The sequence below is a fragment of the Nestor notabilis genome, unplaced genomic scaffold (genome assembly GCF_000696875.1).
Source record: "Nestor notabilis isolate BGI_N333 unplaced genomic scaffold, ASM69687v1 scaffold11015, whole genome shotgun sequence".
NCBI classification, from domain to species: Eukaryota; Metazoa; Chordata; class Aves; order Psittaciformes; family Psittacidae; genus Nestor; species Nestor notabilis.
Window position 1 is genome coordinate 1 of NW_009929787.1, and position 23,707 is coordinate 23,707.

Consider the following 23,707-nt stretch of genomic DNA (forward strand, 5'->3'; position numbering starts at 1 on the left):
GGTTGGATGGGTCCCCCCTGCCCTGCGGTGTGGTGAATTGGAAAGTGAGTGTAAAGATCCTCAGTGCGGTGTAGAGAGAACCTTGGCCGCCAAATCTGGACCACGAACATCCACGTAGATGGTGTTTGGCAAGTGTTGAATGAATGCAAGAACAGAGTTGTCTGGAGTTGTTCACAAGGTGTGGAGGACAGCCGGGCTTTGGGGTTTTTTATTTTCCATAGGTGGTCTGTCATTAATGCGACTGAAGGAGTTGATGCATTAAGCACATTTTATGGGTTTTAGTCTAGAGAGGTGGTCCGAAAATACTCTCGTTTCCTGTGGCCTTTTCAGGAGGTGTATATCACAACATAGCAAAAAGCATCGTATCACTCTGGCAAGTGCCACCGGGTTTTTGTAGTGGAAAACAAACCAAATGAAAGAATAGTTAGAGCAAGAGAAGGAAATGAGCAAGTAGGAAGCAGGTGAAAATATTTATCCGTTTGTGTGAAGGCTTGAGCGATGGATTCAAATCCTCACATTTGGCCTTCAGAGTGATCTCGTGGTCAGCTGGAGGTGTATGTTTTTCGCATGGGCGCCCTGGGTCACACATGTGTGTGAGGTATTTGTAAAAGGCCATTCAGGGCTGTCATCTCTTTGAGTCTGGTTTCCCATTTGAGTCAAGATTCGTCTCCATGAATGATTTCTGCATGGGTTTGCATCTCAGCTGTACAAACTTCCCAGGAGCACATAACTTCTTTTTTGTTATTATGAAAGATTTAAGTATTTGTTTCAAGATCATAGTAATGATGCATGAGGCCGTTTTGTAGGACAGATGAGCCAGCTGTTACTGGTGCTGTTTGCTTATGCTGAACTTTGTTGGGGTTTTATTGCTTGATGTGACTTGGGGAACAGGACTACAGACAAGTAAAGCCCCAAAAGGTAAAGGGAGTGAAACACGGGAGACAGGACTTTTTAGGTAGATTTTTGACTTTGCAAAATATGTCAGGATTTGAATTGCTCATTTAACATTCAGTTAATTTGAGGGCACTTTTACTGATACAGAAGCCATAGTTGAAATGAAAATTGTCATTAAAACTCACTGCCTTTGCAAGCATGCTTAAATAGAAACTGTATTTATTGCACTAATAATCAACATAAAACAAATCAAAAGTGGCACAGGCAGACTTCAGTCTATTTTGCTAATTAGAAACTCCAGATTAGAAATGGAAATCTTTGCTTCCTCATTACTTCTGAGAGTGAACTGTGCTGCTGGTGGTAAGAAAGGTGGGCAGATTGGTGAGGATATCCTGAGCATGTCCATTAAAGCATGTCTTGTTGCTGGTTTAGTGTTGCTGTAAGTTTAATTATTCCAATTAAAGCTGTGAAGGAAATAGATCACTGAGGTTAGTGTGAGAATATGTGTGGGAGGGTTACTAGAGAGGAGTAATTTAGACTTATTGCACAGAGTTACTCTGTAATAGGAATTGCAGTTTAAATTAACTCCCACCCTACTCTGAGTTAATTTTAGAGGGTGGACAAACCCTCTGGCTTTGCACAGTCTTTTGTATCTTTATAAAAAATTAATTTTCTGTTAAGTGTTTTCTTTAATAATGAGTACTTAATTCTAAACAAGCTTTGACTCTCCAATACAATTTGAATTGTTCTGTTTACAGTTACGTAGGGCAGGACTATTCAGCTTTTTCAACCAAGAATATGATTCTGGGGCTGACAGTAGTTCTCAAAAGCAAGCCCAAACTCCTGTTGCCCTGCAAGGGCAAGAGATCATCTTTTGGCTGTACGTGGTTCACGGTTTGCTGTATTTGTGATCCTGTTCTAGGAGTTTGGTTTCAGTAAGCTAGCAAATAACAGTTACTTGTCATTGAAGAAGTGGAATGTGTTCTGGTTTGTGCTTGGTGTGTGCTAACTGTTGCTTTATTGCATGAGATAGGGAAGATAGAGCCATGCATTATGAGGTGTGGTCAAAAAGAACTGATGTGTGTCTTCTGTGGAATCTAGTTTTACATATATGTAGCTTATAGGATAGATTTCCAGATCTGTATTTATAACTAAACTACTTGTGGGTTTTAGGTTCTGCCAAAATGGAACTGAGTGATGCCAATTTACAGACTTTAACTGAGTATCTAAAGAAAACACTAGATCCAGATCCTGCTATAAGGCGTCCTGGTAAGTGATTCTCATGACTTACCAAAAGAGGTTTGGTTTCTTTTTGCCTCTTCCAAGGTTCACTTCTACCACATTACAACCTTTAAGAATGGTGGGGAGGCAATATTTCCACATCCTGCTTTGAAGTGAGAGCTTTTGTTAACAGCAGAAGCATTATAAAGAGCTTATTAGTATAGAAGGTACAGTACCTTTTGTCAGACTTACTCTGTTTTTCTGTTCTTGTGAAACTCTGGGGAAGTGTTGATGTGTTGATTATTTTAAATAGACACTTGAGGAATCATAGGACTCCCATTAGAAAAATCAGTTCAGCTTTTGCTAACCTTCATATATTCTCTTACAGCGGAAAAGTTTCTTGAGTCAGTTGAAGGAAACCAGAATTATCCATTGTTACTCTTAACGCTGCTGGAGAAATCACAGGAAAATGTCATCAAAGTTTGTGCATCTGTAACATTCAAGAATTATATTAAAAGGAACTGGAGAATTGTAGGTATCCTAGTGAATAGTTGTGCTAAGATTTAATAATCCTTTTAAGGTACTGTAGGATATTCTACCGTAACCTTGAAGAATGTGTGTATGTCTGTAATCTGAAAGAAAGTAGATCATTCAGAGAACAAACACAAGGTGTAATTTACGGATGAGGCACTAAAACCTGAACTGTTGGAGTCCATTTTATTAAAAAGAACTAGAGCTGTGTGATAAAATGGTGAACAAATAATTTTCTCTAATATTATGTGCATAGTTTGCAGAAGCAGAATATTTAAAGCTCATTGAACTAACAATAATATTATTTAAACTGAAATGATTGTGAAGTGTCTGTATAGAGGAGCTGGCCAATTTGGCCTGTATCTATTGTCCTGGTGTTATAAAGATTTCCAGCCAGCCCTGCAGCTGAATGTGATGATACTAGTTTCTCTTTCATGTTAATGCTTCTGGGGCACAGAATAGTGTGGAACAGTTTATTTCGGTGGCCTTGCCAGTTTAACACTTAGAAGTATTTGTAGACATCAAACAGAAGTATTGCTGGTTAATCCTTTTTTATCCTTTGTTTTGAAGAGTTCAGAAACGTTTTTGACTCAGCTTTTAACATTCATGAAATCTAGTTTGTGCTTAAGTGTTGCGTGCAAGAGCTCAGCTCCTTCAGCAATGAGAGGTTTCAATAGATTCTGTTTATGCTTTGTCTCACTGAAAGTACTGTTTGCATCTGGAAAATAGCAAATGTATAATGTTGCTTTATTATGGGGAAACTGCTATTTCATCATTACATCTTAGTTGGTGCCTGCTTACAAATTTGCATGTGATTTCTCCCCTGCCCCTCATACCACCATTGGGAAGCTGGAGCAGCTCTAGAGCTGGTGATGTTTGATAAGATCAGCACATTCAGTCTGGCATGAAATTTCTAGAACTTTGTTCCTGTAATCCTTTATTCTCAGTCATTTCCCGAGATTGCATCTTTATCTGCAATACATTGTAAGTAGAAATAATGGTCTGTTATGGAAAAATCTGTAAGTGGCTTCCTTCTTATGGATTGCTGATGCAATTCAGGATGAGATGTTTTGGAGTAGGTGGATATGCTATGCAGTAGGCGCATCCAGAGGGCTGTTATGATTGCTATGTGGCTTCAAGCACATTGTTTTGTCCAAAATTGAAGCTTTCATTTCAAGAGCAGCTGCATGAATATAAAACACAGCTGTAAGGCTGGCTTACCTAGATCACATGGTTTAATTCAGCAGCCATGAACCTGGCTAATACAAAGCCCAGTGAAAATAAGAGTCTTGCTTATTCAAGGGCTTCAATTTGATAGAGCCTGGAGAGCCAGAGGGACAGGGCACTTTTGGGGAGAGAAAAGAGTTTGCTTTGTTTAAATTTATTTTTAAAGATGTACAGAACATTCAGCTCTGTGCTGCCTCTCATGCCCTGCTAAAAGGTCTAATTTCTTTGAAAATCTCATACAGAGCTGCAGAGTAGGATTTGCTGTTGCTGATCTCTCCACTTTCTCTGTCCTCGTCTATCAGAATACATAGCAGTGGGCCCTGCCTCCCTGCTTGAGGCTTGCCTTGTACTCTTACTGCTGCCTTTCACATTATATGAACTTGTAAACCTTAGGTTTTAAAGATCATCATCTTTTTGTGGTTTTTAATGTATATATAATTATTCTGTACATTCTTCCAATTCAGTGCAATGGAATGGAAGAGGAAAAGCAAATTCTCTGTGTCTTTTTGTAATTGCTTGTTTATATAATCATAAAATTATTTAGGTTGGAAAAAACCTTTAAGATCATTGAGTCCCACTGTTAACCTTGCACTGCCAAGTCTACCACTGAATCTACACATCATTTAAATATCTCCAGGGATGGAGACTCCACCACTTCCCTGGGCAGCCCATTCAATGATTGACAACCCTTTCAGTAAATAAATTTTTCGTAATATCCAAGCTAAACCTTCCCTGGTGCAACTTGAGGCCATCTCCTCTTGTGCTATCACCATTGGTCTCGGCCCATGGATCCAGCCTGTCCAGATCTCTCTGTGGAGCCTTCCTGCCCTCCAGCAGATCAACACTCTTACCCAGCTTGGTGTTATCTTCAAACTGACTGAGGATGCACTCAATCCTCTCATCCAGATCATTGTTGAGGGTATTAAACAGAACTGGCCCCAGCACTGAGCCATGGGAACACCACTTGTGACTGGTGTTAGAGCCAGAGCATAACTGGAAAGTTTGAAATTGCTACATTGTTTTTTAAGTTTACAGGAAGATGATGAAAGGGAGGTGAGAAGGAGGGTAGTAGTGTCATCTGGTTTAAGGCATCTTAAGGTCATTGAATTGCTCTCTGGAGGCACTTACCTCTTTTAATTGCTGGATAATTACTAGGTTTCTAAGCTTTAGTGCTGTCATCACAAGTAATGTGACTATCATGGCTATCACTGGTTGGTGACAAGCCTCCTTATTTTATATCTCCAGTACTGTTTGGCACTGCTGCTTGATTGATACTTTGATTGGATAACTCTTAAAGTCATTGTTACTGTTTTGGTTGTCCATCTTCACGTACAGTTTCTAGAAAGTATGGCTTGAGGCAGCTTTCACAAAACAAATCTTTGGTGTCAGCAGAAGTGAGGACAGAGATGTGATTTTGGGGTGGAAGAGGAGACTTGGTTAAACTTATGAATGTTAATGGCATATGCACCCACCCTTGCTTCTGCTGAATTGTTGATTTAAAAAGTTTCCATTAGAGAAGGAGAAAAAATAGTTCAAAGTTTTACAGAAGAATTTAATTCCTTCCAGCTTTTTTCAGGTACTGCTGTTACAGATTCATTGTAGCAATGTCTTAAATAGATCTTCTTGGTTTCTTTAACAATGTAATAGTTACATAAATCAGTATGAGCAGTTGGTTTATGAAGTGCTGATATTCACTTGTTACCTGGAGTATACTGACTTAATTACTGGTTTAATTTCAGGTTGAGGATGAACCGAACAAAATATGTGAATCAGACAGGATAGCCATTAAAGCCAACATAGTGCCCTTGATGCTTAGCAGCCCAGAACAAATTCAGAAGCAGGTAATATGTCAATTTCTGGTTGTGTTCATGAGGCTTTTCGAGTATTTTAAGCATGCCTAGAGGCTTCAGTTATCAGCAGAGCTCAGTTCTCTTACCGATGAGGTCATCCTGATCCAAATAACTTGGAGTATATTGTTATAGCTACCTCTACCTGCTTTAATTTTATTTTTTAAAAAGGCAATCAAAATATAATCTTATAGCTAGATTCTAGTATTAGGCAGCTAAATACATTATTTGAGGTGAAAAATAACAGATATTTAACCCAATGATTTTTGAATCTGACAAGAGTAACAAGCACTTTCTCAGATATTTGCATCATCTTGCATGACTGTTGCATTTTTTGTTGTGAGTGACCCCCTATTTATTTCATGTAATGATTATGTTTCCTTTCCAGTTAAGTGATGCTATTAGTATTATTGGTCGGGAAGATTTTCCTCAGAAGTGGCCAGACTTGCTGACAGAAATGGTGAATCGCTTTCAAAGTGGGGATTTCTATGTCATCAATGGGGTCCTTCGCACTGCTCACTCTTTATTTAAAAGGTATTAGAAATAAGGGAGTTTGTATGTGGATTGTAAAATTGCTGTTCAACTCTAAATTTTTATCATTAGAATTAATGTTGTAGATTTACAAAGTCTACAGTTGTGGCTTCTACTCATAGTTACTGATTTTTTTAGGAAGATTTTAAGTGCTTGACAGATTTACACCTCGCATGGTCTTGAACTATATTGTTTAGTTCTTGTTTACTTGACAGTATTTGTTTCAAGGTCCAGCACTTGAACTGTATGCAAGTTAATTTGGTATTGCATCTCAAGACTGTATTCTATTTTCTCATGTATTTCTCTTCCACTTCTCAGGTACCGCCATGAATTTAAATCAAATGAATTATGGACAGAGATCAAACTTGTCCTTGATGGCTTTGCTTTGCCCTTGACAAATCTCTTTAAGGTATTTCTTGTTGAGTCATTTCTAAAACAAGTTTAAAGTTCTGAAATACTTATTGTGAATGTCTGTAAAATGAAAGCTTAGGAATAATTGCTTTGAAACTTCAACGAGGTTCAAACTAAAGTAAGGGGTGGAAAAGGAACTGTATTTTCTGGTTTAAAAAAGAAATAAAGTTACGTGACACTTTTTCAATGCACTTGTCAATGTGGTTTGTGTGTGTTACTTGACTGAATCTTATGTCTTTTTCCAGGCAACTATTGAACTTTGCAGCACACATGCAAATGATGCTAGTGCTTTGAAGGTTCTCTTTTCTTCCCTCATTCTAATTGCAAAGCTGTTCTACAGTTTAAATTTTCAGGTGAATTTCCTTTTTCTTCTAATAGTTCTGCTTTGACCTCATGTAGCTCTTATGCTCTTATTTATAGGATCCATTTGAGGCAGCTTTTAAGGCCATGCTTTATCACAAAAATAATAGTTGGCAGTCTGCATCAATGATGGAGTAAAGACCCAGTAAGGATGGGGTTAATTAACACATTAGCCCTATCTGAACAAAAGTTCAGGAGAGTCTAAGCTGGTGTCATAGCAAGGAGGTGTTGTACAAGTAGTTCTCAGAGTATGAGCTGTGAAGGACAGAAGTCAAATGCCTGAGTTTGTACTCACTGTGCTCCTTTATAAATATGTCTGTACTGACATGAACTCAGTCATGTAGATGAAGTCAGTTAAAAACTAGTAGCTCTGTAACACTGTAACAGTGAGTAATTCTGGTAGCAGTGTGGGGGTTTTTGTTTTGAAACTGGATCTTAATTTCTGACATTATTAAATAAATGCACTATATGAAAAATGGTAAAAAGGTACTTTGAGGTGACATATATGTAGTGTCTCAACATGAACATAAATCTGTGAAGTGTGATAATCATGCCTTGATTGCTTGGGCTGTTCTTCCATATTGGGCGAAAGAGCAAGCTGGAGTTAAAAGGGAGGCTTATGCTTTCTTGCTCAGAGAATAAGAGGCAATAATGTTCTTTCTTTACAAAACTGTAGGCTGTTGGGTGTGAGCAGCTAGTTCATTTGGAAAAACTGTATTCCAGAATCTCTGTCTGGAGGGATTTCATTTGGGAGGAGGAGGGAGAAGTGTTTTGTTTTGCAGACTGTTTTCCACACTTTGTTGTCCCTCATTAGATTATAAGGTGGATACTTACTACTTACAATGTAGGTATGTTATCTGAGCAATGCAATCAGAAATTAAAATGCAGATTTATGCTTTCCTTCACAGGATCTTCCTGAGTTTTTTGAAGATAACATGGAAACATGGATGACAAATTTTCACAGTCTGTTAACTTTAGATAATAAACTTTTGCAGACTGATGTAAGTACTGCATAAACCTCCTGGTTTGCTTCCCTGTAGTGCAGAGGGAGAACTTAGGTCTAACTCTGACCATTGCAGTATTTCCTTTGCTGGGTAAACAAGGGAATAGAACAATGATAAGGAGATGGTGTTTAAGAGAAGCTGCCCCGTTGTCTAAGAAATGTGAGGTCCAGTTCCTGAAGTTGTCTCTCAGTTACAGGTATACTCAGCTGTGCATGGAAAGCAAATTGCACATACTTATCAATGAATAGATTCTTTGAGGGACTTCTGCTGAAGTAACCTAATCTTTAGAGTCAGAGTGCTCAGATTTTCTGTATCTTTCGTGTGTTTCAATGCACTGTTTTAAAAAACAGGGTATCTCAACTTGAAACAGTTGAACATAGAAGGCATGACATCCTTAAGTACTTTACCTTAGCATTTTCTGTCTAATTATAAGAAATAGTAATTTTGCGTGTGAAAGATGATACTAAGTCATCAAAGCTCAAATTAATTTTGTGCATGCTTTTTCCATTTTAAATGTCTTCGAGATGCAGTACAAGAGTTTGCCACGTGGTGGAGACAAAGCAAGGCTTTAAGTTTCTTTACATTAGGAGGCATATTAAGTTTATCCTGTGCTACAGTTTCGCAGTTGAGTCTAACGCTGCTGCTGAGAGAAGCTTTGCTGCTCTTTTCTCTTGTGTCTGTGGGCCATTTCCTAGGACAGACATTCATGCAGCTGTGTGTTGAACTGAGTCAGGAAGTGATAGACATTAAAACTGAAAAGGGGGGACTGGGGAGAGACAGAACTGGGGTGGTGGTTGGTTGTTTGGGGTTTTGTTTGTTTTGATTCCAGCTCAGTTTCCCAATTCACTTTGTTTTGTGGTTCCATGAGCATTTGTGCTGCTATGGGGAAAGGGAGTACTTTTACAACTATTCCCATTTGAAGTAGCAAGATACAGTGTTTTCTAAGCATATTGTTTTCAGTGTCTTGTGTTGTCATTTTTTTCCTATTAGATTTGTAATTAATTTCATGTCAAACTGTATCAGGTTTAAATGATTTAAAGTGCATAGTACTTTTATTAGAAATGTAGGTATGATTTATAACTTGCAGTGTAGTTCCAGTACACATCAGCAAAATACAGTAATTGTGGGGACGTGAGCGGGATTTCTTTCACCTATTTAGAACATGGTAAAATTATAGTGTAAATACTTACTTCAGATATGTTTATACTTTTATTATCTAAGTAGTGCTGAAGTTTAGATGTTTAAGTTGTTAGTTCTGTTTTATGTGAGGATGAAGAGGAAGCTGGATTACTGGAGCTTTTGAAATCACAAATTTGTGATAATGCTGCTCTATATGCTCAAAAATACGATGAAGAATTCCAGCCTTACCTGCCACGTTTTGTGACAGCAATCTGGAATCTGTTAGTCACAACAGGCCAGGAAGTGAAATATGACTTGGTAAGTTGTTGTAAACTGATTTTGTCAAGTTTAATAGTGAGCTGTAAATTGATCAGCCATGCTAAACCTGTATGTGTTCTGTTTGTGTTGTTCTAGCTGGTTAGTAATGCAATCCAGTTTCTGGCCTCTGTTTGTGAAAGACCCCATTACAAGCATCTGTTTGAAGACCAGAATACATTGACAAGCATCTGTGAAAAAGTTATTGTTCCCAATATGGAATTTAGAGGTAACTCTTTGAGACTTAAGTTTTCAAAGACACAATAAAATCTAGCTGTAATTAGGATATGTTGCTTTGCTGGACTAAGAGTTGAGGATTACCTCTTGTGTACTGTAATACTAGATTCAAAACCAAGTTTCTGTAACTGATTGCTGTCCTATGTGCTTTGTAAAATTGTATGAATGTATCTAGTATTTTTTCTGTCTTACTTTTCAATTTGAGATGTCAGAATAGGAAGTCTAGCTCATGTACCACCAGTATCTTTCCATGCTTAAAGTGAGTATCAAGGAGTGTAAATAGATGTGGATATCAAGCCTATTAATTGTAACATCTATTTATGCAAGTTTTGATGGGGTCCTATTGATCCTAGTATGTAAAATGCAGTGAAAGTGTATTGCAGTGATAAGAATCTTCCCTCTTTCTTAAGTCTGTGAGTCAGGAAGCGTCTTTAAATACACTTAGTGTTGAATATGTCTTACCTTTTTTATCCGTGCTTTTCCCAATTTTTAAATCTGGAATGCATCAGCTCAGGAGTATGAAAGGCTAATTTGTGAGGCAGCAGCAAGCTAAACAGGATAGTCTGGATACTTCTGATTAATTTGTATTAGTGTTATAGAAAAGTACTTGGAAGAAATAGCAAGTTGATGATAATACACCTTTTCATCCTAAAAAAACACTAGTGACTTCAGTATTCAAACCTCTCTGCATTTTATATTTTCAGCGGCTGACGAAGAAGCATTTGAAGATAATTCTGAAGAATATATAAGAAGGGATTTGGAAGGATCTGGTAATCCACAGATTTATACTAAGAATACTTGGTCTTTAAATATAGCTCCAGAGAGTTGGAGCAATTTACTGAAGCTTTTATAACTTATTTTTTAAATTGGGAATGTTTCCCCCCACTCCTCCAAGAGATTTTATCCAGGGTTTGATCAAGTCTGCTGTCACACTTTCCCATCACAGTGTCTTTTTGTTTTGAACAATGTTCCTATAGGGCTTCTTCCTTAATTGGATTGGTATGTCTCCTGCCCTGCACACATTCTTATTTCAGCAAATATAGCCTGTAAGTCAACACGGAATAGTAGCCACAGCTGGGCGTTTAGTTCCTATGCGTAGTGTTTTAAATAACAGGGAGAGACTGTGCCTGTATTTAGTAGTCTATCATGTTTAAACTGAAATTCTGACTGGTGTTGCATGCAAATCTGTGATCAAGCCAGCTGGACACCAGCCAACCCTTGTACACAGGCACTGTGTTCAAACCAATACAGTAACCACCCTGAAAACACACTGCTCTGCTAACAGAGCTACTTGATTTTCTGATTGTAGCTGTCTGGGCTTCAGCCAGGATAGAGCACAAACAAACCCAATCTTTATCTGTGGGACAGTTCTGGATATGCTGTTCTGTGCTGCTAACAATTTAATTCAGAAATGTCCTCTGCTGCATTTAAACCGGCTTGCTTTATTTTCCTTCTGTCCCTTCTGTTATTGTACTAGTAAAGGCCATCTGACTATTTTTTTATTTATTTCCTTCTGTGAAATAAGAAATTTTCACATTTTTCTTTATTTTTTTTTTTCTTTTCTTTTCAAAAAGGCGCTGGTTTAGTGTTGTGGGCCAGCAAAAATGGCCACTTAGCAGCTTGCTTATTCCCCACGCTGCTGCAACGGGATGGGGGAGAGAATAGGAATAGTAAAAGTGAGAAGACTCCTGGATAGAGATAAAGACAGTTTAAGTGAAAGAAAGCAGAAAATACAATGGGGGGTGTGGAAGTCAATGACTCGCTGCCTCCCACAAGTAGACTGATGCCCAGCCTGGCCCTGAGCAATGGCTACCTGTGCAAAAAGCCATCCCTCCTCAGTTTTTATTGCTGAGCATGGTGTTACAAGGCATGGAATAACCCTTTGGTCAGTTTGGATCAGCTGTCCAGGTTGTGTCCTCTTCTGACTCCTTGCCCTCCCCCAGCCTACTTGCTGGGAAGGCAGAGCAGGGAAAAAGAGAAAGCCTCGACACTGTGCAAGCACTCTGTAGCAACAGCCAAAACACTGGGGTGTTATCAACAGTTTTAGTCGCCAGTACAAAACACAGCACCATATGGGCTGCTACGAAGAAAATTTAACTCCATCCCAACCAGACCCAGTACATTCTGGTGTGTAATTGTCAACATTAACAGCCTGCCCCTGCATGCCTACAGAAACCTTCTTTAGAGGGCAGTAAAACCTGTGAACTCACAGGCAGCATTGGTGGGTGTCCGTTCCCCTCTTTGTTGTACGAATAGTACCTGTTATGACAGTAAGTAGAAGACTTAATGTGTTATGTGTCAGTGTGGAGGATTATAATAATTAGCATAAGGTGAGGCTGTAAATTGAGAATCTGTATATTTATTGTTATTATGTGTATTAATATGAAAAGCTGTATATTTCTTATATTCAAAGAATCTTTGGTTCTCATGCAGATATTGACACCAGGCGCAGAGCAGCTTGTGATCTGGTCAGAGGCTTGTGCAGATTTTTTGAAGGACCTGTGACAGGGATTTTTTCTGGATATGTTAATTCTATGCTGCAAGAATATGCAAAGAATCCATCTGTTAACTGGAAGCACAAAGATGCAGCTATTTACCTTGTTACGTCTTTGGCATCCAAAGCTCAAACACAGAAGGTACTTTCACATTCTATTCATTTTAATCCATATTCATTCAAGTATTACAGTGTGCATGAGGACTGTGATTTGTTTTGTGCTGCTTTAGAATGGGAGTAACTGTGTTTCTAGTAGTTTAATGTTGATGAGACTGAAAGTTGCCTAGCATATAATCCTATTACAGTTGTTAATTGTTGGTGTCTGATCTTCAGATAGATTGGGCAAAGTTAACAATCATTTGTAACCATTTGGTGGGTCTTATTAGCATGTATGAAGCAGCTATACAATGCAGCACAATTAGGTTGGGTCTAGAATCTCTGAGCTTTTAAATGGTACTGAGCCAGAGTTTGCAAGCCATGGAAGGCCAAATTTAGCTTTACAGATGATCAGAAAGGTTAAGCAGACTAGGAGGAAAGTAAGTGACTCTTACAGTTCTTGTCATGATGTTTCCTGTTATTTGAGTGTTTATGATTTGGAAATGGCATGTGAATGCTAATGGTGTCTGGAAATGGATCCCCTTACTTGTTTGGGAGAAAGTAACTAGTAGGCTGGATACATTGAAAAGCCACACCTGAGCTGAACTGTATTTGGAAACAGTAGCGTTGTATCAGATGTCTTACAGGACATATCTTAATAGACCCGTAAATCATAGAACTATAGAATGGTTTGGGTTGGAAGGGACCTTAAAGCTTAGCCAGGTCCAACCCTTCTACTAGAGCAGGTCAGTCCAAGCCCCTGTGTCCAACCTGGCCTTGAACACTGCCAGGGATGGGGCAGCCACAGCTTCTCCGGGCACCCTGTGCCAGCACCTCAGCACCCTCACAGGGAAGAGCTTCTGCCCAAGAGCTCATCTCAGTTTCCCCTCTGGCAGGTTCAAGCCATTCCCCCTTGTCCTGTCCCTACAGGCCCTTGTAAAAAGGCCCTCTCCAGCTTTCTTGTTGTTCCCTTTGGGCACTGGAACCTGCTCTAAGGTCTCCTTGGAGCCTTTCTTCTCCAGGCTGAACGAGCCCAGCTTTCTCAGCCCGTCTCCATAGGAGATACGCTCTAGGCCTCGGAGCATCAAATAATACCAATTAAATATTTTAAATGTTATTACAGTTCAAATCTTAGTGGCTTTACAAGACAGATTTGAGGCAAACATAGTAAAACATGTTACATGGCATGTTTACACGCAGTTTTGCTGAAGGTTATCAGTCTTGTCTTGAAACTCTAGTTACGTACCACTGCCCAGCAGTTGCCAGTAATAGTGCTGCATATTGGGAACTGGAGTCTCCCAGCAGTTAGTGAACTACTAGCTTGTACATCTTTCATTTTCTGTGGTAAACGTGAGATAACATCATTTAGAGCACTTGATTGATAGATACCCATCTGAAAACCCTGTTTTAAAACTAAGGTGCATTTTGTGTAAGAGCAAACTGAGTAGTCATTATTTTGTGGTGGTAATTCAGAATTGGAGCTGGACTCCTAAACTTTCTCTTGTTAAAAGGCCTATCTTAAAAAGAAGTATGAAGTTAATAAGATGCTGTTATTTTCTACCTAAAATTTTGGTTGATAATGACTATGTTAAGTGCTGCTATTTCTCAATTCAGAGCTGATAACCTCAAACCTCAGTAGTGCTATAGCTGAAACCTAGACATTAAAAACAGTAAGAAAAAGAAATGGATGGCTCTCTGCCATAGGTGCAATTTGAATGAGCTCATCATGTGCATGCACACTTTAGATTTACTTTTATTAAAAACACATAAAAAGCAGTAGGAAAACTAGCTGAATGTCAACATCTAAAATCAGAGTTGGTTTGTTTTTTGCTTTTCTAGCATGGAATAACACAAGCCAACGAACTTGTAAATCTGACAGAATTCTTTGTGAATCACATTCAACCTGACTTAAAGTCTGCAAGTGGTAAGTTTATGTTAATTGTGGTGTGGCATTTTTTATGATATAGCTACAATCTTGACAGTGACCTTTGTTTCTTGAAGCTCAAGAACTCGTATCTCGGCATAATCTGAGACAGAAGGCTGTGTCACCTGGCACACAGAAGTAATTCAAATTTGTTTGGTGAGCAATGAATGAGCTTTCAAACAAAGGTGGATTGCCACATGCTATCTTCAAGATCAGAGCATGCACACACATGGTTGCTATTAGCTGCATGTTTGAAGTAATTGAATCAAAGTGATTTGATTTCTGTATATGAGACTATGGCAAACTTCTGTGCTATACAAAACCCTGAGAAGTTAGAATACTGAAATTTAGGTCATAGCCTGTATCAGCCCATACTGATGAGATGATGGATGTCTAGATTTAAGCCACATGATTTATTTTATGCTTCAGCAATTATCGTATTTGGAATGTAGTGGGTTGTCTTGGAATATGTAATTGGAGGCTGTTAAAATGGGAGCCAGAAGAGGAAATGTCATGCAGAAGTGTTGGACTGTACACTTACTGTTACCAGGACATGATTTGTACTTAAAGCTGATACTTTGTCAAATATTGCCCATACAGAAATGCTGAAACTAAGCAATGTCAAAAACCACTGTGTATATTACTTTTTAGGGGAAAAATCATGCCTTAATGTCTCCTCTATATATAGTATATGTTCAGTAGTCACATATATATGAAAGCATCAACAAAATTTTCATTTTTTTCTATTGCAGTGAATGAATTCCCTGTGCTAAAAGCAGATGGTATCAAATATATCATGATTTTTAGAAACCAAGTAAGTTTCTCCTTTAGTCTTATTATAAAAGCATATTGTAGTTTGTTACTTTATACTTGCCAAGCCTAATTTATCTTACTTGGCCATATGTTAACTCAACAGGTGTTTGATAGTCATATTTAACACTTGAAGCTGCATTTTTAGTTTTGAAAGTGAGTGATATTGTTATAAATATCCAATTAACATGTAGTCTATATGCTATCCATATGCTGTGGGAGCACTGAACATCTTCGCATGCTTAGTTCTGTGACACTCAGACTTTTCCAAGTGAATGTTAGTCTAAATATACTTGATTGCTCGTATCGTTGCAGTAGTTGTTAAAGAGAGTACAGCAACTTTGTGCTTTACCATTTGTGAGATGCAGTAAGAAAACTGAATATTATTTCTGAATTGTAGATCACCTTTTTTCATCTCTTACGAAATATCTGTGGATTGGGGCTTTTATTAAGCTTGGTATTTTTTTTTTAATTGCCTGTTAAAGTAAAATGGAAAAAGAAATATACATTTGGAATATATACACTTACTGTTGAACAAATGTAACATTGATGTTCAGGGGAAGTATACAGGCAGTGACAGAAATAGGTACCTCTTGGTTGTCAAGGTGTGATGTCGCAACTGGAGGAGCCTTCTAAGATTTCTTCCTCTGCCAAGCTTTCAGTTTGTAGCTGATGAGCTCAGTGTGGTTATGCTCTAGTGTTGAACCATCTGTATTTTTATGTAACATATGTATAATTTGTTGCTATATTTTCGTAGGTACCTAAAGAACAACTGTTGATATCTATTCCTCTCTTAATCAATCATCTTCAAGCAGAAAGCATTGTGGTCCATACTTATGCAGCCCATGCTCTTGAAAGACTGTTTACCATGAGGGGGACAAATAATACCACCCTGTAAGTTTTCAAGCAGAAATAAATTCATTGCTACATAAGTTTTATTCATTAAGAACAGAGAAATATCTGCATGGGATCTTTTATTTCTCAGTATTACAATATTGTAAAATGCTTGAAGTTTGTGAATATCTTTCATCATTAAAGAGCTGTGTTTTACTTAACAGCATTACAGCTGCAGAAATGGCACCATTTGTGGAAGTGCTATTAACAAACCTTTTCAAAGCGCTGACACTTCCTGGCTCATCTGAAAATGAATACATTATGAAAGGTAAATGCTTTCTGTTCTGCAATATAAGAGTAACTTCTGTTACAGGCTGCTGAAATTTTTCTTTGGAAAAAACTTAATTTATACAAACATGCTAAAGAGGTTTATGCAGCCTACAGTTATTTACCAGCCTGTATTAAGTCATCTTTGACTGAATTTATGGTACCAAGTTGAAACATGAAACATAACAGTATTGTGACAAATTATTTCTCAAATGGTATTCTCTGCAGTTAGGACAGCTACCTGAGCAGCATCAGTAGGAGATCCAAGTGAGTAATGGCTAATAGTATGTCAAGATTTGAGACTAGCCCAAGATAAATGATGGTCTTTGCGAAGTCAGTTAATCTTCTGTGCTCTGTCTGTAGAATGGAGATAATGAGGTTTTGCTTTATCCTTTGTCATGGTTATAGATTGATTGTTCTTGCAGCAAGTGCTCTTTTTTTATTGTACCTAATTCCTTGGGATTCGATTTCATAGTAAAAGGTAAAGGCTTTAGGCGTATGATGGATGGCAGAAGTGTATGTTTGCCTTCAGAAGATAATACTTTCGATTTATTTGCAGCCATCATGAGGAGTTTTTCTCTGCTACAGGAAACCATAATTCCATACATCCCTTCTGTCATCACACAGCTTACACAGAAACTGCTGGCTGTCAGTAAGGTAAAGAAACAGGCTGAGCAAAGTGTTCACTTCTTACCTTTTAGAGCAGTCTTTCTAAAGACTTATGGATACCTTGTTGTTTGTGTTCTCTTAGAATGCTGTTCAATATTTTCTGGCTAAAATAAGTTAAAACAGCCTTTCAGTGAAGTATTGTCTTCCTTCTGGGACATACTTTCAAATTATTCTCCCTTGCTCTCATCTGAAATTTGGAAACAGCATATGAAATCTTTTTGTAGTACCAGCTTGTTCTAGTATGAATGTTTGCTTGTGCAGAGGCCACCATTACAATGATCTGTCATTCTCACAGCTTCTTTTTCCTTTGTCCATGAAGCTTCTGAGCTGAATATTAAATTTAGGCACTGAAATGTGGCATTAAATTAAATAAATTGGCCTCCTACTTTTGGTGGGTAAAATTCTTAGTTTAGTTTCTTGTTCAGACTGGACTCATAGCCTTCAATGTTGACATTAGAGAATGCTTTAGAATACCTTTATCAACTATCCAAAAACCTTCTACTATGTATAGATTAAACCTCACTGCAGCATATAAGAAGTGTTCAACAAAGCTTTGACTAGACATAGGATTGAAAAATAACTGTTCAGGTTTTGTGTTACTTTAAGTGCTTGCTGGTTTATGTAGAGCTTCTGAAAAACACTTGTTGTCTTTAAAATATTTACAAAAACCACCCTTCCTTTATGCTTTAAAGGGTTTTTTGTTTGCTTTTATGCAGTTAATTTCATTAGCATATTAATAAGTCATAAGTATCCTTATTCCTAATTGCTAGCTTAGAATTCATTTCAAATAAAAAATGTGTTTTGTGAAATAAGTGATTTGGCTGCAAGTTTGGGTTGATTTATCTCTTTATTACTTGTTTTTAGAATCCAAGCAAACCTCACTTTAACCATTACATGTTTGAGTCAATATGCTTGTCGATAAGGATAACATGCAAAGCAAACCCTGATGCAGTTGGAAGCTTTGAAGAGGCTTTGTTTATGGTGTTCACTGAGATACTACAGAATGATGTGCAAGGTAAATTAAAATCAGTAAGTGCTTGTGCTCTCTCTCCTATAATTGATTGCTATGATTTACTTCATGGCAGATTTTCTGTAACACAGGAAATTCAAGTGAGAACACAGCATGTTCACAGCCACTTCTAGGAAGCATCTGGGTTGTTCTATAGAGTACATCAACTGTATTAACTTCTTCTTAAAACAAACTACTTTAAAAATACTTCACAATCATTACTCCAAAGCCTTTTATTATTCTTAATTATATTGCCTCATTTCTAGTAGGGTTTTTTCCCATGTTCTGAAACATTAACAAATAGAGGAAATAAAAATTGTATATATGCAGTGCTTGCAAATTTGGGGAATAATTATATTTGGGAAGTGATACGTTTCTCCAGGGTTTTATTTGTTGAAGTCTTTGTATTAATATCGTAAAACTGTAGGTTCAGTCAATAGATTTGTGGTTCCCAGGAACTGATAGTGACTTACTTGCTGAATTTGTAAAGGTCATAATTTCTTTTCCAGAGTTCATTCCATATGTGTTTCAAGTGATGTCCCTACTTCTAGAAATGCATAAAAATGAAATCCCATCATCCTATATGGCATTGTTTCCTCATCTACTTCAGCCAGTATTATGGGAAAGGACAGGAAACATTCCTCCTTTGGTCCGACTCCTGCAGGCTTATTTAGAGCGGGGTGCCAATACAATAGCAAGTGCTGCTGCTGACAAAATTGTAAGTTGGATTGATTTAGTCACATGTTGATTAAAGATTTAAAATTATGAGGAACTGTTTCCTTTAGTGACTAGCTGGATTTGTGCAGAATTTGTGCTTGTACTTTAAATGAGTGGTGCTTGCGTGGAAAGGCAAAAACCACAATGCACGCAGACTTTTCTGGATGCTTTTTCATTATTGTGGATGAGGTAAATCCTGGACTTTTGCCAATTAAGATGTAATATTCCTGCACTTAGTTTTTGCAAGCAGGTAAGTTTCCACAATTTTCCAATCTCATTTGCCTCATGTTGAACACTGTGTATCAGGAAAGCTCACAGAAGTTCTGTTGAGAACAGTCTTGAGTGAGTGAGGAGGAGCCAAAGTTTGGGAGAGCTGAGGATTAGTAAATTCAGTGGGAGATTTATTCTGCATACTTCTGTTATTTCTGCTGCATGATCTGCTGTAGTCAGACTTGATTAGACCATGCCATTGATGAAGCATACGTGCGTGTTCAAATTGGCTTTGGTGTTCATTTGATCAAGGTTAATCTTAATGCTGAAAGCAACATCACTTGGTCCTACAGAAATCTGTCTCCATGTCCTTAACTGCAGAAGCAGAATCCCTGTTTAGGTTATGAAAGCTTTTGCCTTGGTGTATGCCTAAGATGGTAAAGGCCAACTTTCTGGAAGGTGACATATAAAGAGTTTTATATTTGCTTTGCTTACAGCCTGGATTGTTAGGTGTGTTCCAGAAGTTGATTGCCTCTAAAGCTAATGACCATCAAGGATTCTATCTCCTAAACAGCATTATAGAGCATATGCCTCCGTAAGTATGAGTTGAAATTACATTCAAAACTAATTTTTGTAGAGTTTAATATTTGGTATGTTTGTACACTTCATAGTTAATGTTTAACAACTGAAAAATGACACATCAGTAAAATAGGTTTGTTCAGTTGTGTACATTTTCTGTGAAGTGACATCAGTAAAATCCTAGTATGAATTGAATAACTATTCTTTTAAATTTCCAGTGAATCAGTTGACCAGTACAGGAAACAGATCTTCATTCTACTATTCCAAAGACTTCAGAATTCCAAAACAACAAAATTCATTAAAAGTAAGTTCCTCGCTATATGAAAAGCTTCAACAGTTTAGAACGTGCAGCTGTACTCGATAAGTATCCTGGTGTGTTCTGTGACTGTGCAGGTGGAGGGATACTAGTGACTCCTAACATCAATGAGTTGGTTCAACTTGTGAAATCAAGGGTGGCATATAGGGCAGATGCCACAGCAGGTGACACTTACTTCATGAAAACTGAAGGAATGGAAGTAAAATACAGAAAAAGGCTTCTGTATTCCTCTTACTTTCTTACTCTCTGATATCATCAAGTATCTGAAAGTGTCTCCATTTTAATCTTCCACTAATACCAGCAAACTTCCACACAACACAGTAGTATTGACCGTGCTTCCTTCGTTATGTATAGTCGTGTGCTGTTATTGTTAAATATTTTATCCATTTGTGTCATCCTGCCTTAATATTACTTAAGCTATTGATAAGGTTTTATGTTAAACTAGCAAAGCTGTGATGAATGATTGAAATATATATACTGGTTATTCCTGCTCTAACAAGAAAACTATTGTCATACTGATTAATGTAATGATACTATCACTACGCAAATTGTGCAATGTCTATTACTTAATCCTATTACTTAATGCCACCTGATAACAGCAAGAATGATAGGATTGCTTCTAATGGTCTTCCACAAACAGAATTTAAGTGGTGCTATTACTGCATTGCATCCGTGCTCTGGCACAAAGGCCACGCAAAGCGATTCACAGCTGATCTGAAAAACTGCATTGCATTATGGTTTTCGCTGAAAGGATTGAAGAGTTCTTTTGGTCAAAATTGTAAATGGCTTTCCTAATGCTCTGTAATAATGGCTCTAAGGGGAAAAAAGACTGAATCTTGACTTAGTTCTCTGACAGTATGTGAAGAGGTTTTGGGCATACTTCAAGGTAGCAGGTTAATGTACTTCACTGAAACTGAACATTTATAAAGACTGCTGTTTCTATCCCCTTGAAAAACTTGTTGAAGACTATTTTGCTGCTTACTCTAAAGCTGTTCTTTTGCTTTTACGTTGTGTTTTAATTTGACCTTTCTCTTTTTACAGGTTTCCTAGTCTTCATTAACTTATACTGCATAAAATACGGGGCACTGGCTCTGCAGGAGATATTTGATGGCATACAGCCAAAGTTAGTAGATTATTTTTTTAATTTAAGTCTGCTGTGTAATTTTTATCTGTTAAAGTAGGAAGTAGTTCGCAGATGAAACTGCAAACTGCATGTCACTGATTTGACTGGCCAAGTGCTGCTTCCAGTGTGGTTGTCTTGCAGTTTTTCTTTCTGATTTGCTGCCTACAGTTCCTCGTTGATAGTTCAAGATACTAACCTCTAAAGCAAGTCACAAAAAGCAAAGAGTGATGTCTTTATTCTTTTCCCTTTGTGAAGAGTTTCTATGCTCAAATTTCTACTAGGCATCCACTGCAGCAGGGCAGCATCTTAACAAATGATCTGGTTTTCCCTGTTCATATTCATATTGTTTCTGGTTTTCTTTTTCACCATAAGACTGATAAGACTTTCTAATATTTTTTCTTTTAATATTATAATAGGATGTTTGGAATGGTTTTGGATAAAATTATAATTCCTGAAATCCAGAAAGTTTCTGGGCAAGTTGAAAAGAAAATCTGTGCTGTTGGCATTACAAAAATACTAACAGAATGTCCTGCTATGATGGACACGGAGTACACCAAGCTGTGGTATGTAGAACACTTCTTCAAGTTCTGTTAGTGAGGCTATTTGAGGTTTTGAAAATATAAACTATCATCAAAATATATTCTTCAAATAAACTCCACTGTGATTTCTTCACCCCTGCTATTGGTATGAGGCTGAGTTTCAGGCTTTTCATCCTGCTTCCTGCTCTACTAGTCAAGAGACCGGAGCATTCTTACAATCTGACAGAGGGACAGCAAGATCTTAGCTTGAAAGTAGAATTTTGGGGAAAGCTCTCTGGAAATGCTGTCAGCCAGTGTGGCTGGCTGGGATGTCAGGCAGCCTGACGTTAATGACAGTAATTGCATCCCTGAACTGGAACTTTATTTTTTAATGTACTAAGAGAAAAGGTGTAATCTGGAAAATAATTTTTTAGGTATACTTCATTACAGTTGAACAATTGATAAATAAATATATTGTCCCTGCTTTTAATAGGAGCCCACATTATGCCTGTAAAATACACAGATTGACAATTCTTTTAGCATAGCTTACCATTTTATTAGCTAAGCAAGTGGTGCAAGGGCTAAATTGTAAAGGGTCCAAAGTAATTTGAACATTCTTGTAAAATACCCTCTGTCCTACTGTATTTTAAGCACTCTAATTTTATCTTCCCCTTTCCATGAAGGACTCCTTTGCTGCAGGCCCTCATTGGCCTCTTTGAACTGCCTGAGGACGACACTATCCCTGATGAAGAACACTTCATTGACATCGAAGATACTCCAGGATATCAGACTGCATTCTCTCAGCTGGCCTTTGCTGGAAAAAAAGAACACGATCCTGTAGGTCAAATGGTGAACAATCCTAGAATCCATCTGGCACAGTCTCTTCACAAACTGTCCACAGCGTGCCCAGGCAGGGTAGGTGACCTCTATACATGCATGTTAATGCTATGTTTTAGAGAGAATAAATGTTGTTTTGATGATGGATTTCTCTTGCTGATGCCTGATAACCAGAATGCAAGGTACTCCTCTTTCTCTACAGGAACACAGCTTTTGTAAGGCTTTTTGCCTAGTAACCTTAGAAAGTATTTTCACGTTACCTAATTTAGCAATAAGCTTAAATATGCCATTTCTTAAATGAAAATTGATCCACTTTTAGGTAATTTAACACTTGTCTCCAGTTCAGTTGTATGTACTCAGGAAATTTCAGGCAACTCATGTTAACTTAAACAGATTCAGTTTGCAGTTAACTATTTGAACCCGAGGTGTCTTTGTTTTGTTCAAGATTTTGGTAAGTAAAGATTGCCTGAGAGATCTGATGTTCACTTGATCCAAATACTGCTTTACTAACTGAAGGTATTCTCTACTCTTCTTTTGGATTTGATTCAGATAAGTAGTACATAAAACTGTCAGCATCAGGAATTGTAATTCCAGCAACTGCTTTCACAGTGGAAAAACTGCTGCTCTCAGGATGTCGTTTGACTTCGTACCGTATGTTGACACAGTGATTAACAGGCTGTAGCAGTGGTTTAATGTATACACACATTGACACTTCTGCTCTGTCGTATGTTTTAAGGTTCCATCAATGCTGAGTACTAGTCTGAATGCAGAAGCGTTGCAGTATCTCCAAGGATACCTCCAAGCTGCAAGTGTGACACTGCTCTGAGTTGCATATATTCCACAAGCAAGATCAAAAGCGGTTTTGTTACACAGAAGGTTGACACTGACTTTTTTATAGCAGAGCTCAGACAAAATGAAAAATGCTACTTGAAAATGTATTGCAGAATCCATCTTGTACAAGATAAATGTGGCTTTAAGCTGAAATGGAAAGAATTTGGTGGTTTGTGTACTCATAGATAAAAGGTGGCTAACTTCCATTCCCAGTTTAATTTTGAAGGGAATAGTCATAGCGGTTTATTATGGGATTTGTTTGAAATCTGCATCTGCAGTGTTTGGGTAACATTCTGAAATGTATGGAGGGCACTGGCTGTAGAAACTCACTTTGGTCACTAAAATTCCTTTTCATTTTGATGTCGTCCTTTGTATTTCTTTTGTCTTTCCTTAAACTTTATCGAAATTGTGAATAAATAAGAAGTACTTGTTTAAAATGCCTGTCACTGTGCGCTTACTGTTTTAGAGAAATGTAGTTGGTTTAAAAGAAGAGGCTAATGTTTTAAACTTAGGATAGAATGTAGAATAGTGGGACTGTGAGGATTTTTCTTAATCTCTTAAGTAATAGTTTAAATATATTGTAGGATCATACAGAGCAAATCTAAAACTTTGGCAGAAGATCCAAAGCTATTATCACTCTTGATCTTCACCAGCAGGTGCACCCCTTCTCCTTTGAACAAGATACGTCAATATCGTGCAGTAAAAGCAAGTAATAC

At 37.7% G+C, this 23,707-nt stretch overlaps 1 protein-coding gene across 2 annotated transcripts; it reads left to right on the forward strand.

Moving 5' to 3' along the window:
* Positions 1 to 2,071: 2,071 nt before the first annotated feature.
* Positions 2,072 to 23,428, forward strand: CSE1L (CSE1 chromosome segregation 1-like (yeast)). Of its 2 annotated transcripts, XM_010015148.1 has the most exons (24): positions 2,072 to 2,163; positions 2,504 to 2,646; positions 5,613 to 5,714; positions 6,109 to 6,254; positions 6,570 to 6,660; positions 6,908 to 7,015; positions 7,931 to 8,023; positions 9,296 to 9,463; positions 9,560 to 9,689; positions 10,402 to 10,467; positions 12,131 to 12,333; positions 14,127 to 14,211; positions 14,964 to 15,025; positions 15,779 to 15,915; positions 16,080 to 16,183; positions 16,742 to 16,839; positions 17,716 to 17,866; positions 18,370 to 18,578; positions 19,285 to 19,382; positions 19,585 to 19,670; positions 20,724 to 20,805; positions 21,222 to 21,368; positions 22,007 to 22,238; positions 22,897 to 23,428. In XM_010015148.1, exons 1-24 carry the CDS (start codon positions 2,079 to 2,081, stop codon positions 22,984 to 22,986), a joined length of 2,916 nt encoding a protein of 971 aa, XP_010013450.1. In that variant the 5' UTR covers positions 2,072 to 2,078; the 3' UTR covers positions 22,987 to 23,428. The 2 variants fall into 2 exon arrangements, with proteins under 2 accessions (XP_010013450.1, XP_010013451.1); XM_010015149.1 differs by lacking the exon at positions 9,296 to 9,463.
* The last annotated feature ends 279 nt before the right edge of the window (positions 23,429 to 23,707 follow it).